A 14,430-nucleotide genomic window follows, 5' to 3' on the forward strand; every position below is an offset into this window, starting at 1 on the left:
TTTTTTTTTTTTTTTTTTTTTAGAGACAAATGCAAATTTATCAAAATTCAGATGGAAAATTTAAAACTTTTTGTCAGCTAATTATTTCTATATGACAGATATATATACATGTTAGAGGTTTTTTAAAGGAAATTTCAAATCCTTAGCTATGCAGTTCTGTATAGATAGTGAAGCCTTTTGAGCTGTTTTTTTTATTTATTAAATATTTTATTGTTTTCATAAGTTTAGATGTAATATACTGAAAATAAATAATTTTATCGATACTTTTAAGACGTTTATCACTGTGGTGTCTAGGCATAAGTGGCACCTAATAATTTTAGAGTCTGTGCTTGATGAAGTATTTATATTTCTTTCCCTTGTAGGTGGAAATGCTAGAACGGAAATATGGGGGCCGTCTCATAACTAGACATGCTGCTCGTACTATACAAACAGCTTTTCGCCAGTATCAAATGAATAAAAACTTTGAGCGACTTAGAAGTTCTATGTCTGAAAATCGTATGTCAAGGCGCATTGTACTGTCCAATATGAGAATGCAGTTTTCCTTTGAAGGACCTGAGAAAGTCCATAGCTCCTACTTTGAAGGGAAGCAAGTTTCTGTTACAAATGATGGGTCAAAATTAGGAGCCCTTGTCCAATCTGAATGTGGTGACCTTGGGGAATCAGCTACAATGAAATCTCCAGCAGCTTCCACTGACTTTGCTGATGCTATAACAGAACTGGAGGATGCTTTTTCAAGACAGGTCAAATCTCTTGCAGAATCGATTGATGATGCACTAAACTGCCGAAGCCTACATTCTGATGAAGTCCAGACACCTGATCAAGTCAGAAGTCGTGAAATAGAGAGAGAGAGTTGTACTCAAGCTAAGCCAGCAATCCATAATGTGGATCATAGGAAACTTGATGAGATGACTGCATCATATAGTGATGTCACATTATATATTGATGAGGAAGAGCTCTCTCCACCCCTACCTCTTTCCCAGTCAGTGGACAGACCGTCTAGCACAGAATCTGACTTGAGGCTTCGGTCTGTGAATTCTTCTCAGGAGTACTGGTCCATGACCCACAAGGATGATAAGATAGACACTGATACAAGCTGCAGAAGCACCCCTTCATTGGAATGCCAGGAGCAAAGGATACGAATGGATCATCTTCCATTGCTAACAATAGAACCACCTAGTGACAGCTCAGTGGACTTAAGTGATCGGTCAGAGAGAGGCTCATTAAAGAGGCAAAATGCATATGACCGAGGAGTCTCTAGTCAACAAGGAAGCCCAAAACATATCCCACATGTTATTGCTACCAAGATTATAACTAGAGAAGAACAGGAGGCTAGACACAGGCCAAGGCCTATTGATAGTCATTTAGCTATCAATGGCACAGCAAACAGGCAGAGCAAATCGGAGTCTGATTATTCTGATGGAGACAATGACAGCATCAATAGCACTTCCAATTCCAATGATACAATAAATTGCAGCTCAGAGTCTTCATCTAGAGACAGCCTAAGGGAACAGACCTTGAGCAAACAGACCTACCACAAGGAAACACGAAACAGTTGGGATTCACCTGCCTTCAGTAATGATGTCATCAGGAAACGCCATTATAGGATTGGACTGAATCTTTTTAATAAGTAAGTACAATGCTGCTCTGTTTTCTATCCATAATTATTATTTCTCTACCGGTCCCTTGAATGAAGAAATATATAACTCAAATCATGAAAAAAGATTTGGTAATGTAATGCTGGTTTTGCCATCAAAAATAACCACCTTACTCTCATTAGAGGAGTGTATATAAAAAGCAAAAAACGCAGTGTGTGTTTATAGGAATCAGAGTAGCTAGACATGGAAATGAACTGATCATACAGTTGTTCTTTGTATAAATGCGTAATTGTTCTGTGTGGCAAGTTACAGGTCATCATGAATAAAACTGGCATCTTTGTAGTTAGCAGTCAGTTTCAGAAGAAAAAAAATTGCACTGTTGCTAAAGATTGCAGACAACATGGCAAAATGAACCAGTTGCCTCTGGAAATATGTCTGTTCCACCCTGTCCAGGTTTTGGCAGTTGTAGGTATAAGAGAATCAGCTTTTCTGCCCATTTATTCAAAAGTGGATGTTTTAAAGTTGGTTGCTAAGGCACTGTTAATGTCTGTGGGAGTTTTGCCTTTGTTAGGATTTCATTCAGTCAACTTTTCAAAACGGGCATGAATTTCATTGAGAAATATTTAGGCAAAAACAGTATTCAGAGTTTGTTTATTGTAAGTGCAATAACCGTATTCATATTATGCCCATTTGTTTTCCTACCTAACAATTTCTAAGAAATGTCATGAAAATAATCATTGGCCTCTCAAAACTATTGATGCTTTATTAAAATAACAATACATTCTTATTTAAGAATATTGTATGGCTATTAAAGCTATACATATGGTGCATGGTAGCAAATACTACTGTTTAAAAATTCTATGTATTCCAGTTACTAGAGTTATGTAGTCAGATCCAATTACAGATAACATTATCTGGTGGTTAGAGCAGAAATGGAGTAGTAACATTCCTGAATTCTTTTGCTGTGATTGACTTGCTGAATGTTAAGTCATTTTACTTGTATGCCTCAATTTCCCCATCTGTAAAATGCATATACAATATGAATTTACAAACATTCAGGGTTTACATCATTTTTATAACGTTCCTCAAAATATTTAGATGGAAGGGGCTTTCTAAGGACCAAGATTTTGCTTTTAAAACTATAGGCAGTCTATAATGCTTTTTCTAAGAGTGTTTGAATCTGTCTGCAGGGTTTTGCAGGATCTCTTTGTTTGGATTTTGAAGCTTCTAGTGAGCTACCTAGACATTTCATAGTGTGCTTTGTAACAATTTCATACGAGTCAAATCTGTTTACTCGTTCTTTTTGCTGAGAGTGCTGTAATTTTTTCATTTGAAGTAATTAGTCAGCAGTTCAACTGCTGTTAACTCTAATGTAGCAAATCATTTTATTCTTTAGATGCTTTCATAGGAGGCTATGTAATGCAGTGCTAAATATGGGATCAGCCAAGTCTGACTGAAAAAACCCCATGGGATAACGTATGCAAGAGAAGTTAATTAGTGTCTTGTCAGTGGGTTAAAGGTTCCTGTAATCTTGTGAAGCAAAGGTTTTTTGCATGCTTTTCCTTCTTAGCAAGTGAACTGAGGGAGAAAGATATTTACATTTTCTACACTTAGAATGTAGTAAATCATTCACATTTCTTGAAGAAGGAAAGAGTTCTTAAACTGTATGGATGACTTTTAAGGGGCCTACTCTTGTTCAGTAATTGCATAGTCATTGGTCCCAAGCTTTCCTTGGTTATTGACCTGTGGACCTAACAGATAGTATTTTTGGTGGGTTAGAGAGACCAGACTTAAGAAAAGGGGGAAAATACTCTTGTGCAGATAAGCAATACTATCGGGGCTGAAAGATGCTTCTTAATTCACATGCTTCCATGCCACTATGAGGCTGACAGTGAAAAACAAACCTCAGACACTGAGTGCCAAAAATACTGTTCCTCAAAGAACATTGCAGCTGCTGGTTTGGATGGCTTGGAGAAGATAAAGGATGCTACTGAATTTGCCACTGAGTTGGTAAGATGATTTCTGTAGCGTTTCAGTGGCAAGCTCTCAGACAAACAGCATTATGCAGCAATCCAGGTTATGTCCTTGAGTTTATTGGGATTTTTTGTTCTGCACATTTATTTGATGTTCATATTTCAGCTCCTGGATTGTTACGTATATGTCAGCTCTTACAGACTTGTACCATCACACAGTTTGCATAGGTGGGACCTTCGCTAGACAGTGTCCAATTCATGTGCACCTTGCTTATCTGTAAACCCAGAAGAAACCCTGTTTCTTCTGCTTTCAAAAACAGCACAATCTAATACAGCATAAATCTTTTAACAATTAAACTAAGATAGTAAGGAAAAAGACTAGTGAAATTCGTTATTCAAAGTTATAGTAAGATAGAAAGAGATTAGCTGAGGGACAGAAATTGCTTTGGAATACCACTGGGGTCCTCTTAGTGGTTTTCAAGTGACGTCCCTTCACTGTAAAGAACCCTCCCCCACTTTTAGTTATATTACCAGATGTACTATATAGAGTGTCAGCTTAAATTAACTTCCAATTTATCTTCAAATAACGTCTTGAGTCTGTTGTCAGCATGTAAAGTACAGCATCATATACATGTCCAACGGTAACTTAAAAAAATGGCTGCATCCTCTCTGTATTTGTTTTACTGGATACATTTTACACCTGAGTATATCTGGAGAGGTTTAGAGAATTCCAAGGACTATACATTACATTAAAACCAACTAATTAAGGAAGCTAAGATTACCCCGGATCTGTATGTTGCAGAAGGACCTGCAAGCATATTGTTTATAGCTACTGTCATTTGATCTCATCTTGCAACTGTTCTCAGAATTAGAAAACTAAAATATACGAATAAACATCGCAGTCTTCTCGTATTTTGAGTTGGGGGAAGGTATTTTTTTCTTCCAGAAATGTAGTAAGGGGAAAATCTCTTCCTTTAATAGGAGGGGGTATACCTTTTGTTTCCTAATTCAGTCTGTGATTTTAGTTTTGAAAAAGCAGGACTTTAAAAAAAAAAAAAAAAAAAAAGAAAGGAAAAAAAAAGGAAAAATGCTGTCTATTACAACAATGGAAATTCCAGCACATCATTTATAAATATGGTTCTGCTTGCTTCCGCATCTAGGCAATTGTTTTCCAAAGCCAAGTGCAGTTTTTTTATCCTAAAGATCATTTTTCTAGGGAGCCAGCTTTTTCACTAGATTGACACTTTTAAACTAGAGTAACATAGAAGAACTGTAGAATGGCTCCAGGTTGCTCAGGTCAGACAACGTCCAAAAAAAGAAGTGTTGGGCAGTAAAAAGTCACAGATGCAATGGACTGCCTTTTTAAATTTGCGTTCTAAGCTGGCATCAGAATAGGAGCATTTGTTTTGCTGTTGTAAAAACTTGTACGTTTTAAAAGAAGTGTTGTAGCATCTGTTACTTTTGAAACTGTTAACCATAAATTACATTATTTTTGCAAAATGGATTCTAAGTTCTGAACATACAAGTTTCGAATTGTAGCAGCAAATACATCCTGTCAGTGTGTTGATAAAAAGATGTTACTGCTTGCTCCCCGTGTAGAGGAAAGACCACAGCTGTTGCCTTATGTATGTGACTGTTAGAGAATCCCAGGGAGCCGTGTTATGTCTTTATTTAATATGCAAGTTCTGCCCTGATACGGTGGGTAATGCATGTTGCTAGAGGCCCACAGATAAAAGAAGGGGTCATTTTAAAATGTGCTATGACCGAGTCTGTGGCCATGTCAAATAGGTTGTTTGGGTAGGTTAGTTGGAGTTAGTCTTAGGAACTGCTTCACATTGTCTAGTGCGGGGTAGGCAACTCCCAGCATGCATGCCAGAGAGTGGCACGCAAAGGCTTTTTGCTTGGAACGTGCACCTCAGGGCGGACAGCAGGAAAACAGCCAGAGCTGAGCTGCCACAACAAGGATCAGGCCTCCTGTAGCTTCCCCGCTGTCTGCCCTGGTACAGCAATATCTTACAAAATGAGGTTTGCAGGTGCTTTAGTGTTCTGTCTAAAAACGTTGCTGAACCCTGGTCTACTGGCTCCTTTGAGACACTGGGGAATCTGAGGCTGTTGCTGATGTCTTCTCATCTCTGCCTGGGTTTTGAATACATTACTTGTTTAGGACTCCAGCTTCTTTCTGTCTCAACCAGTTTTATTGTTTACTGCTACTGTAAATCATGAACATTATCAATAGAGGACTGAGGAATTGGGTTCTGAGTTTCACATTACCTCCAGCTTTCTCATTTCTGTTCTGCATCCTTGCCTTGTCTGTGTTTCTCACCTTTTTTGGTTATCTATTTTAAAGGCCAGTGTTGCATAGGTGTCTTGGATAGATGTCAGTTTATGAGTGCTATATCTCACTAGGACAGAGGTTAGAACCTGTAAATGTTTGACAATTGTCCTGGGGATACAAGCATGGGGGAGCAAGGAACCCCGCCCACCAGGGAACACGGGACAAGGGGAGCCCAATCCCAAAAGAGAAACTCAGAAAAGAGAAAAACTTACCCCTTCTAGGATGCTGACAATCTGAGAGAACAAAAAAAAACCCCATGCAGTTCATTAGCCACGCTTATTTGCAGCTGGAGCCAGGTGATGTCAGCGGGAGACACCGCCTGGTGGATTCAAAAGGCAGTTCTGAGAGGGAGCGAGCAGAAACGCTGGGAGCAGGAGAAGCTGCAGGGATCCCCCACGCTGGGTGCATCCAGCACGGGCAGAAGCAAGATCTGATGCGGAGGCTGGCATCAGCGCCGACAGAGTTTGAAGGAATGTCCCGCACCAGCCATGGACGGCACGGGAGCACAGGACCAGGGGTGGCTCAGTGAAGAGCCAAGGAAGACCCCAGCTGGGGCAAGGACATAGATCCGAGTCAAGGAGATGCACTGGGTTAAGGCTAGGGCTTGGTGGAGGAAAGAGGGCTGGCCAGCCTGATATCCCTCTCCTTTTAGTTTTCAGTTTTTCTTTATTTGACTTCATCTATAGTTGGTTAGGGTAGTTCCTTTCCTGTTTTTTTTTTTTGGTTCGTTGGTGTTCTTTTCTTCCTCTTTTACTTCAATGCAGACTCTTGCTGATTACGTTGTTGTAGATAGGTCTTAAGGCAACAGTAATGGAATTCTGGTGAAGGAAAAGAGCAGCAGTATCATACAGCTCCAGATGGAACCACGAGGCTATTGAGACACATCTCTGCGGGCAGTACATCTAGAGGCCTCTGGGTCAAGATGAAACAAAGGTTGGGCCAGCAAAAGCGCAGGGAGCATGAAGATCCAGAGTTGACATCACCGGAAGGGCAAGCCACACTAAGATCTTGAAGCTTATCTTGAGGGTTGGCATATGGATGGGGTGTAGGGGAGGTGGAGCCTCACGTACATCCACCAGGGGGTGCAACAACTCCGGAGGTCCCCTCAACAGGAGTCCCCATCATTGAAGATCTATCCAAAGTCGTGGTAGGTGAGCTTTGGGGTTCTCCCCAAAGTGACTGAGGGTCTCTTCCAGAATTGTACAAAGTCCCATCGCGTCCAAAACTAGGCACACGTGCTAAAGCTGCACAGGAGGGGATAATCGAACTGAGACGGGCACAACAATAAAATGACACACTTAAATTTTCCAGATCTCTCTCTCTCTTTCTCTCTCTCTCTTTTTTATGTTTGCTCTCATTTTTTAGGAAGTGAAGACAAATCTGGAAAGCTACTATTGCTATGTCTGAAATCATCTGTGTTCTTTCCCATTTTAAAAACACTTGCCAATATATGTTAGTATTCCTGCTTGTTGCAAATTCTCCAGTGCATTTCTCAATGTTGCCAGGAAATGTGAAAACAATTTTCATATTTATACAGTGTTGAGTCTCTCTCTGATCCAAGAGTTACCAAAGCCCTATCTGCTCCATTCATAATTTCATTAAATTTAAAGCCTTCATCAATTCAACACATCAAGGGATATATTCTTGAACATCCCTATGACTATGATTAAAGGTATTTTTCATTACACATGTGCTCCAAAAATTCTTTAATACATCTTCATAGACCCTGAATGGGTCCAGAAGCAAAATAAAAAAATTAATACTTTTCTTTAACTGTTCCACTTATGAAGGTGGAACTGTTCTATGTCAAATGAAGGGATTGTTCCTTTAGGAGAATTTTGTAAAATGATATTCGTCTTTCATAGGACATTTACTAAGTTTGCTACAGGCTTTTGAAATAAAATTCTTGAAATTTATAGATCAGTAGGGGGTTTTAGGGTGGTTTGTCACAAATTTTCCCCAAGTGTCACTCCAGTCCACTTTCCCTGCCCGATCTGCTGCTCTTCTTTCTCCTTTCAACCCTGTGTTCCCTGCCTAATCTCCTGCTCTGTTTTCTGCTTCCTTCCTTGTGCTCCCGGACCAATTTGCTGCTTTTCTTTCTGCTTCCTGTTGAATCTGGCACCAAGTGGAGGATGTCAGGGCTGGCTCTGACCCTGCTGGTGCTGGCCTAGTATTGCAGTACCTCCAGGCCTGGTGCCAGTTCCCTGCAGAGGGAACACCTGCCTGCTTGCTTGTTTTTTTAAAGGGCCACACACAAAAAAGATTCCCATCAGCATATTTGCCTAATGTGGACCATATATTTTATAGTCATGCTCCGTTTTGGCTGCATTTAGCTTCATAGTTGATTTCCATTACTGAGCACATGCTGCTTTTGGCATCAGTTTAATGATAGACCACATATTTAGTGAGATTTCTTTGTCTGCGATTATAAGACGAAGGGCTTTTTTCCCCATGCCAATTGAGGGGAAGAGGGAAACTCATCTTAGACTCAAGTAAATATGGTAGTATCTTCTGGGGAGAAGTTTAGATTATATCTAATTTCTAGAAAAAGAAGGATAAGAGCTGGTCTTACTCTTTTTGCTTCACTTTGGGTGCGTCTACATGTTCATTAATGCACCGTGGTTACTGCGCATTAAGTTTAGTACTTGGATAACCAAGTACTAAATCAATGCGCAGTAACTTGTTCCACTACACAGTAGCACCAGCACATGGGTCTTTTCAGACATTAACTGTATGATAGCCTTATACTGCTGCTCAGTAGTGTATTAGTACTGGTTTTGCCTGGCATGCTATTGCTCAGTGTTATTATGTGCTACTGTGCAGTTAGCATCTCATGTAGATGCGCCCTTTATGGAGTAAGGGGAGCTCACTGAGTGGAGGTCTCTTTTGAAGAAGCCTCAAGTACTTTGATAAGAAAAAATATTTTTGAGGGGGTAGAGAGAGCTTCTTTTGCTAGTGCCTGTTGCTGTCTCAGTTGCATACTGAGTGCCACAATTATGATGTACGATTTTGTTTTGTCAAACCTAGACTGCCTGATTTCCTTTCAAAATGGGCCTATGTAATGGTATTTTATTAACTCTGGGGACCGTAATATTGAGAATTAGAACTCTTTTAATACCTTGTGTAGGGACTTGTGTTGCAAATCTTTGAAATAAAAATTTAACCTCAAGGGAAGAAATATTTTCTTCTGTAGTTCTAATAATTCAGGTTATTAAGTTGTTCTTTTCTGTTAAATCTTGTCTCTTCTATAGAATTTTCATCCAATTTTTTTAAGTTTGACTGATTTTTTTTACACTCCTGCAAACCTTCTCACAATTCTTTGGTAAGCAATGAATTGGAAATCTTTAAAAATTGTTGTCAAGATTTATAAATTGATATCTGCACCTGTCTGCCTCACCCACATCCTGTGCCTTCCAGTGCTGTGAAGCTGTTAGAACTTTAAAAATCTTTTCAGGTTATACTGATGGCTAATTTTTCAAATTTCAGTCTGATGCTGAAAATAATTCCCCTGTCGTTTTGTCATTTACTGTTATGCATCAGTGCAGTGTTGTAATGTCTGAGCTGAAATTTTTTTTGTTTTGTTTCACGACTGCCTCTGTCTCCATAAAAACTTTAAAACCTTAATAGAAACCTGGAAATATTAATATTAACCTGCTACTCTTTGGCTTTATTACATGTATTTTCAGGAGGGAGGGTTTCTTTACCCTTCTTCATATTTTATTTAGCTTTGTGGCTGTTAGTCCTTAATATCTTGGTAAATTGTATTTGTTCTTCAAAGTGTATTTGGTTCTGCAGAAATGAGAGAATTAGTGGAGGACTGGGGAGAGGAATGGTTGCTCAAGACTTCACATCACAGAGGAATTTGTCAACTTACAATATATATGGAGAGCCTAAAAGAGATTTTAGTGTTGTTGCTGCAACATCTGGATTGCAGCCTATTCAGTAACAAACTGTTCCAGAAAATATGAAAATAAAAGCACTGTATGCATTTTGTCCTTTAACATGCAGAGTAAATGTGTAAGAAAGAAAACGTTCAGAATCTGACTTTCATTAGCTCTGAAAAGATTTACCCCATAGGTTAGAATACCCAGGGAAGAAGCCTGTGTTTTCAATCTGGGTTTTTGTATTATGCATACCAGTATTCTCCCTGTCCCTCCCCCTCAGCCCAAGGATTTTTTTTCCAAAAATTTAGGCAACTCGGTTCCTGAATGTAATGTTCTACCCAAAGCACATCTGAATTGCAGAGCCATATGACTTCAGCCCATGGTGTATTTACATGCTGGTTTCAAATAAAGGAATGGGGATTTCCCTTATTGCCATTAAAAGGGAATTTAAACCTGACCAAATGTTGAAAATGAGATCTAGCCTTTGAAAGACTGCAGTGTACCCAGCATTAACTGTGTGTAAATGGCCTCAGAAACTGTGAGAAAAGCATTACCTCACCTTCAGCCAATCAGATCAGTCTGCTTTGAAACATTCTAAGCACACGTTTCCCTGTCACTGCTACGTGCTAGGAATAGGTAAGTGCTCTGTTTTAACAAAGCCTGGATGGGCATTCAGGATATAATCTCTAATTAGAAAATGACCATTATAAAAGGAAGAATTTGGTTGACTGCCCACAGTTGCACTCAAGTATTTGAAATCATTATGCAGATCAAGATTTATTATCCAGTTTTATTTTTTCTTCACATTTCAGATGATTAGATTCATAAAATAAAAAGTGGGGACAACTGCTTTTGCAAGCTTACAGGTTAGGAAAAGAATTTACACAAAGATCAGTATAACTGATTAGAAGCCAGTGAAAATTTGTAACACAGCAGAAGTGCAGTGCACATAAACCACTTTCAAAAGGGCTGAAACCAGTTTAAGATAAACCTGGGTGGATGTAGTATCAAACTTAACTGATTTAGGTTAAATCAGTTTATAGTACTTCTGTCCCAGATCCCTTCCAGATTCAAGTTAACTCACAGTCCCCCAGAATACCAGAAAGCTTTACACCTCCCCCACAAATCTCCTATTGCAGGGTAGGCAGGGAAGCCTTGGCCCAAACTGCTGCAGTTGAGCAGGAAGGTGTGCTCTAGTGCACCCTGGCTTCTGGCCTGAGCCACTGCAGGCATGTGGCTGCATTTCTAGAATCAAAAGTGAATGTCTGTTCACCTGCTTATCAGTTCAATCAGTACAGACTGTCTGTACATAGCCACATTGGTCAGCCTCTATGTGGAAGGTTTACACAGGAAAATAGTCATAAAAAACAGTAATTCTCTAACCTCTTTAACAATCTATAAATAACAGCTTGCCCTGATGCAAAGCTTGAATGTTGCATTTGAGACCCACTTATCTAAACTGGAGCACTTCAAGGATACTTCCCTTTCTCTTTCCCCACCAACCTGTGTATGTGACTGCATGTGGGAGAAAGAAGGCCATTGTAAGGACTCATTCAGGGTCTGGGGGCAGGTATGTCTTAAGGTGGTCTTTGCTGTCTTTGTGGGATTGTCCTTTTTCCTCCCACTACATTTTTTTTTTAAGTTCCCCATTTATTCTGTGTTACAATAATGTAGACCGGGGTAGGCAAAATGGTAGATCCAGCCAATGGCTGGACTCCATTTCCCAGTAGCCCCTGTCCATGTGGCTGGGGCCATTTTCCATGGAGACCCCAGCAGCTGCCATACTCTGATAATGTGAGGCTGGGGTTTCAGTGGAGACTGACCCCAGCAGCACTGCCAGGACACAGAGCTGGTCCAGAGCCCAGCTGGCATCTTGTGGCTGTGACAGCATGGTCCGGAGCTAAGGCAAAGCCGCGATCTGCGGCCTGCATGCCCAGGGCAGGGACTCTGCCTTGGCTCTGGATCACAGTTCTGGCCTGGGTTCTGGCAGCAGTGACAGTGTGGTCTTGAGCTGAGGCAGACCCACAGTCTGGTGCCTGCACCTCCCCCTACCCAGAGCGTGCAGGCTGCAGATCATGGCTCTGCCTTGGTTCTGAACCATGTTGTTACCACTGCAAGATCCCAGCCAGGCTCTGGAGCACCTGCGCACCCTGCCATGCACCCTGCCAGCAGGGGTGGCAATAAGGGGAGCTTGGTGGGGTTATAGCCACCCCAAAATTCCCTATAGATACCCTTCCCAGCAGTGCTGCCACTGCCCACCCTGCACAGGCAGAGGCAGTTGAGCCTGCTCCACTTCCGCCTGCAGCACGGCTCCTCCTCAGCCCCTCACCAGGAAGCGGCTGAACCACTGCTGCCTGCCAGAGCTTCTGGGGCCAGTTTCTGTGGAAACTCTAGCCCTGTGCTATCACAGCACAGCTGATGCTGGGGTCCCCATGGAAACCAGCCCCAGCCACGTGGGCAAGGGCTGCTGGGAAATGGAGTCCACTGCCAGCAGGATCTGGCCCACAAGCTGAACTTTGCCCACCCCTGATGTAGACTTTAGAAGCCAAAAGAATCCTAAAGCCAGTTCCTGTTCATTTAAACTGAAGTTAGTAGGAGAACTTGTATGAATGAGGTGAACAGGATTTGGCTCCTAACATCATGTTTTTGTTTGCCAAACAGCATTTACAAGCTTAGCCTGGCAACACAGTGAAAAATCACTCAGAGGTCTAGCAGTTTGATTGCAGACTGCTATTAGTTTCAATCGAGTAGGATAGACAAGAGGTGGAGAAGAGGAGGAGGAATGAACTCTGTTTCAGGTGATAATTTTCAGACCAGCCAGAATCTTATGCAGTAGCTGTCATAATGTGGAATATGTAATTTCCCAGCACATTGGCATCTGTGGATAACATAAAGGAACAGCTTTTATCTCATAGAAAATGATGTTGGCGTTGTTTGTCTAAGTTCTTTTTCCAGTGCTCTAAAAAAAAGAGACATTTGTAGAGTTCTTGGTTTTTTTCCCCACCACTGAACCAAATAAAACAGGATGCAGAGATCACTTCTTTATTGCTACATTTTACTTTTAGTTACACTTGTTCAAGTAAAAAGTAACTCTGTTGCCTGGAATGTCATCAATCTGGATTAACATGGGTATCACTGGGGCTGCAGACAGATGTTAGGGCCCTTCTCTAAATCATGGCACTTTCCATAAAGCACCATGAGTTAAACCCCCCCTCCCAATCAAACGTATACTCACCTTTTGGGTTGAGGAGGCAGCTGGAGGCAGAACTGTTCCCTTTCCCTGCCTTCCCCTCCCCCTAGCTCCAGGGCTGTCAGCAAGAAAGAGAGTGAGGGGGAAGGGGAGGGAGCTCCCAGCTACTGATTGTCCAGAGCTGAGGGGGAAGTGGGGGGGGGAATGGAGCCCCCTCACCTCATGGGCCCAACTGAGCTCCCCCATACCTGAGCTGGAGTAGCCGGTGTGGGGCCCACAAGACACAGGAGCTCTTCCCCTTCCCCTTTGGATATTCAGCAGCTAGGAGCTCCCTCCTCTTCCCTCTCTTTCCTCCTTGACAGCCCAGGGATCAGGGTTAGCCCCTCCCCCATCCCACCCCTAAAAACTTACTCTAGAGGCAACACAGGTTCCCTAAGGTATTCTGCTTTAGAGCTCCTTCATGTAATACCTTATTTGACCAGGGTTAATTTTTCACACAATTGACCATTTTAAAAGCATTTTGCAGTTGTGAATAAGTGTTATGACCAGGGATCCAGGTTTTCCATTTCCCATGGAAAAATGGAGCAAAATGAAGATTTTCATCTTTACTGAAGGAAAACGCTGATTTCTCATTTTACTGGAGAAACCTGTGGATTTTGCAGTTTTGTAAAGTTCCAGCCTGCAAGGGGTTGGAAGGGAGTGGGAGGAGGGTGGTCAGACAGGGGGGCACCATGTGCATGTGCATGTATATGCACATGGCTGCCAGGCAGCCTGGAGAGCATAAATTGCAGGTAAGTAGTGGGGGAGCAGGGGGATTGAGGTCCCCATAGGGAGGGAGTTGTGCAGGACTGGGGCTGCCGCCCAGGTGGGGGTTGCATTGAGCTTGGGGCCCAGGGCCACAATGTGCAGCTGCAGGGCACCCATGAAGAGTGGGACAGGCCCACAGGCAGCTCATCCAGGGGGCTGGGGGTGGGGCCAGGTCCCCACCACTGTGCACACTGCTGGGAGGGAAGGGAGGATCCATGCTCCCAGGTCTGTGCGCAGGGCAGGGGTTGAGGTGGGCTGCCTGCTGCAAGCTCAGGCTTTCACTCTGGTCTTCCCCCTCCAGGGCCTCTGGTCTCCCCCCTGCAGTGCCAGGTCACACCTGCTGGGTTGCAGAGGCCCTGGGGGAGGGCAGCAGGGCAGGAGTCTGAGCCTGCAGAGGAAAGGCAACCCCCACCCCATGCACAGATCTGGGGGGACACAGTTCTCCCATGTCGCCTGGAAGTGCACAAAGCAGCTTGAAGCTGTCCTCACTCCCACCAGAGCTCTCAGCAGGCAGGCAGCAGGTGGAGGGGAACCAGGCTCCATGCTGTGCTGCACTGCAGCAGCTGCTGCCTCCTGCCTGGGGCAGGGGTCTGTGGACCTGGGTCCCCCATAGCCCTGGTAGCTGGTGGCCTCCTCTGGCAGGGCT

The 14,430-nt window shown here is 42.6% G+C and overlaps 1 protein-coding gene across 3 annotated transcripts in view; it reads left to right on the forward strand.

The window, feature by feature from the left end:
- The window catches only part of IQSEC1 (IQ motif and Sec7 domain 1), a 321,727-nt gene that overhangs the window by 249,813 nt on the left and 57,484 nt on the right, over positions 1-14,430 (forward strand). For 2 of the 3 annotated variants that reach the window (XM_019536962.1, XM_019536963.1), the window contains exon 1: positions 367-1,627. The exons of the other annotated variant lie outside the window; for it this stretch is intronic. In XM_019536962.1, coding sequence (XP_019392507.1) covers positions 369-1,627 — 1,259 coding nt within the window. In that variant the 5' untranslated portion in view covers positions 367-368. Of the gene's footprint in view, positions 1-366; positions 1,628-14,430 lie in introns of those variants that run through there. 3 annotated transcript variants of the gene reach the window in all.

This window comes from Crocodylus porosus, unplaced genomic scaffold, assembly GCF_001723895.1.
Source record: "Crocodylus porosus isolate Cpor-Errol unplaced genomic scaffold, CroPor_comp1, whole genome shotgun sequence".
Classification (NCBI taxonomy): Eukaryota; Metazoa; Chordata; order Crocodylia; family Crocodylidae; genus Crocodylus; species Crocodylus porosus.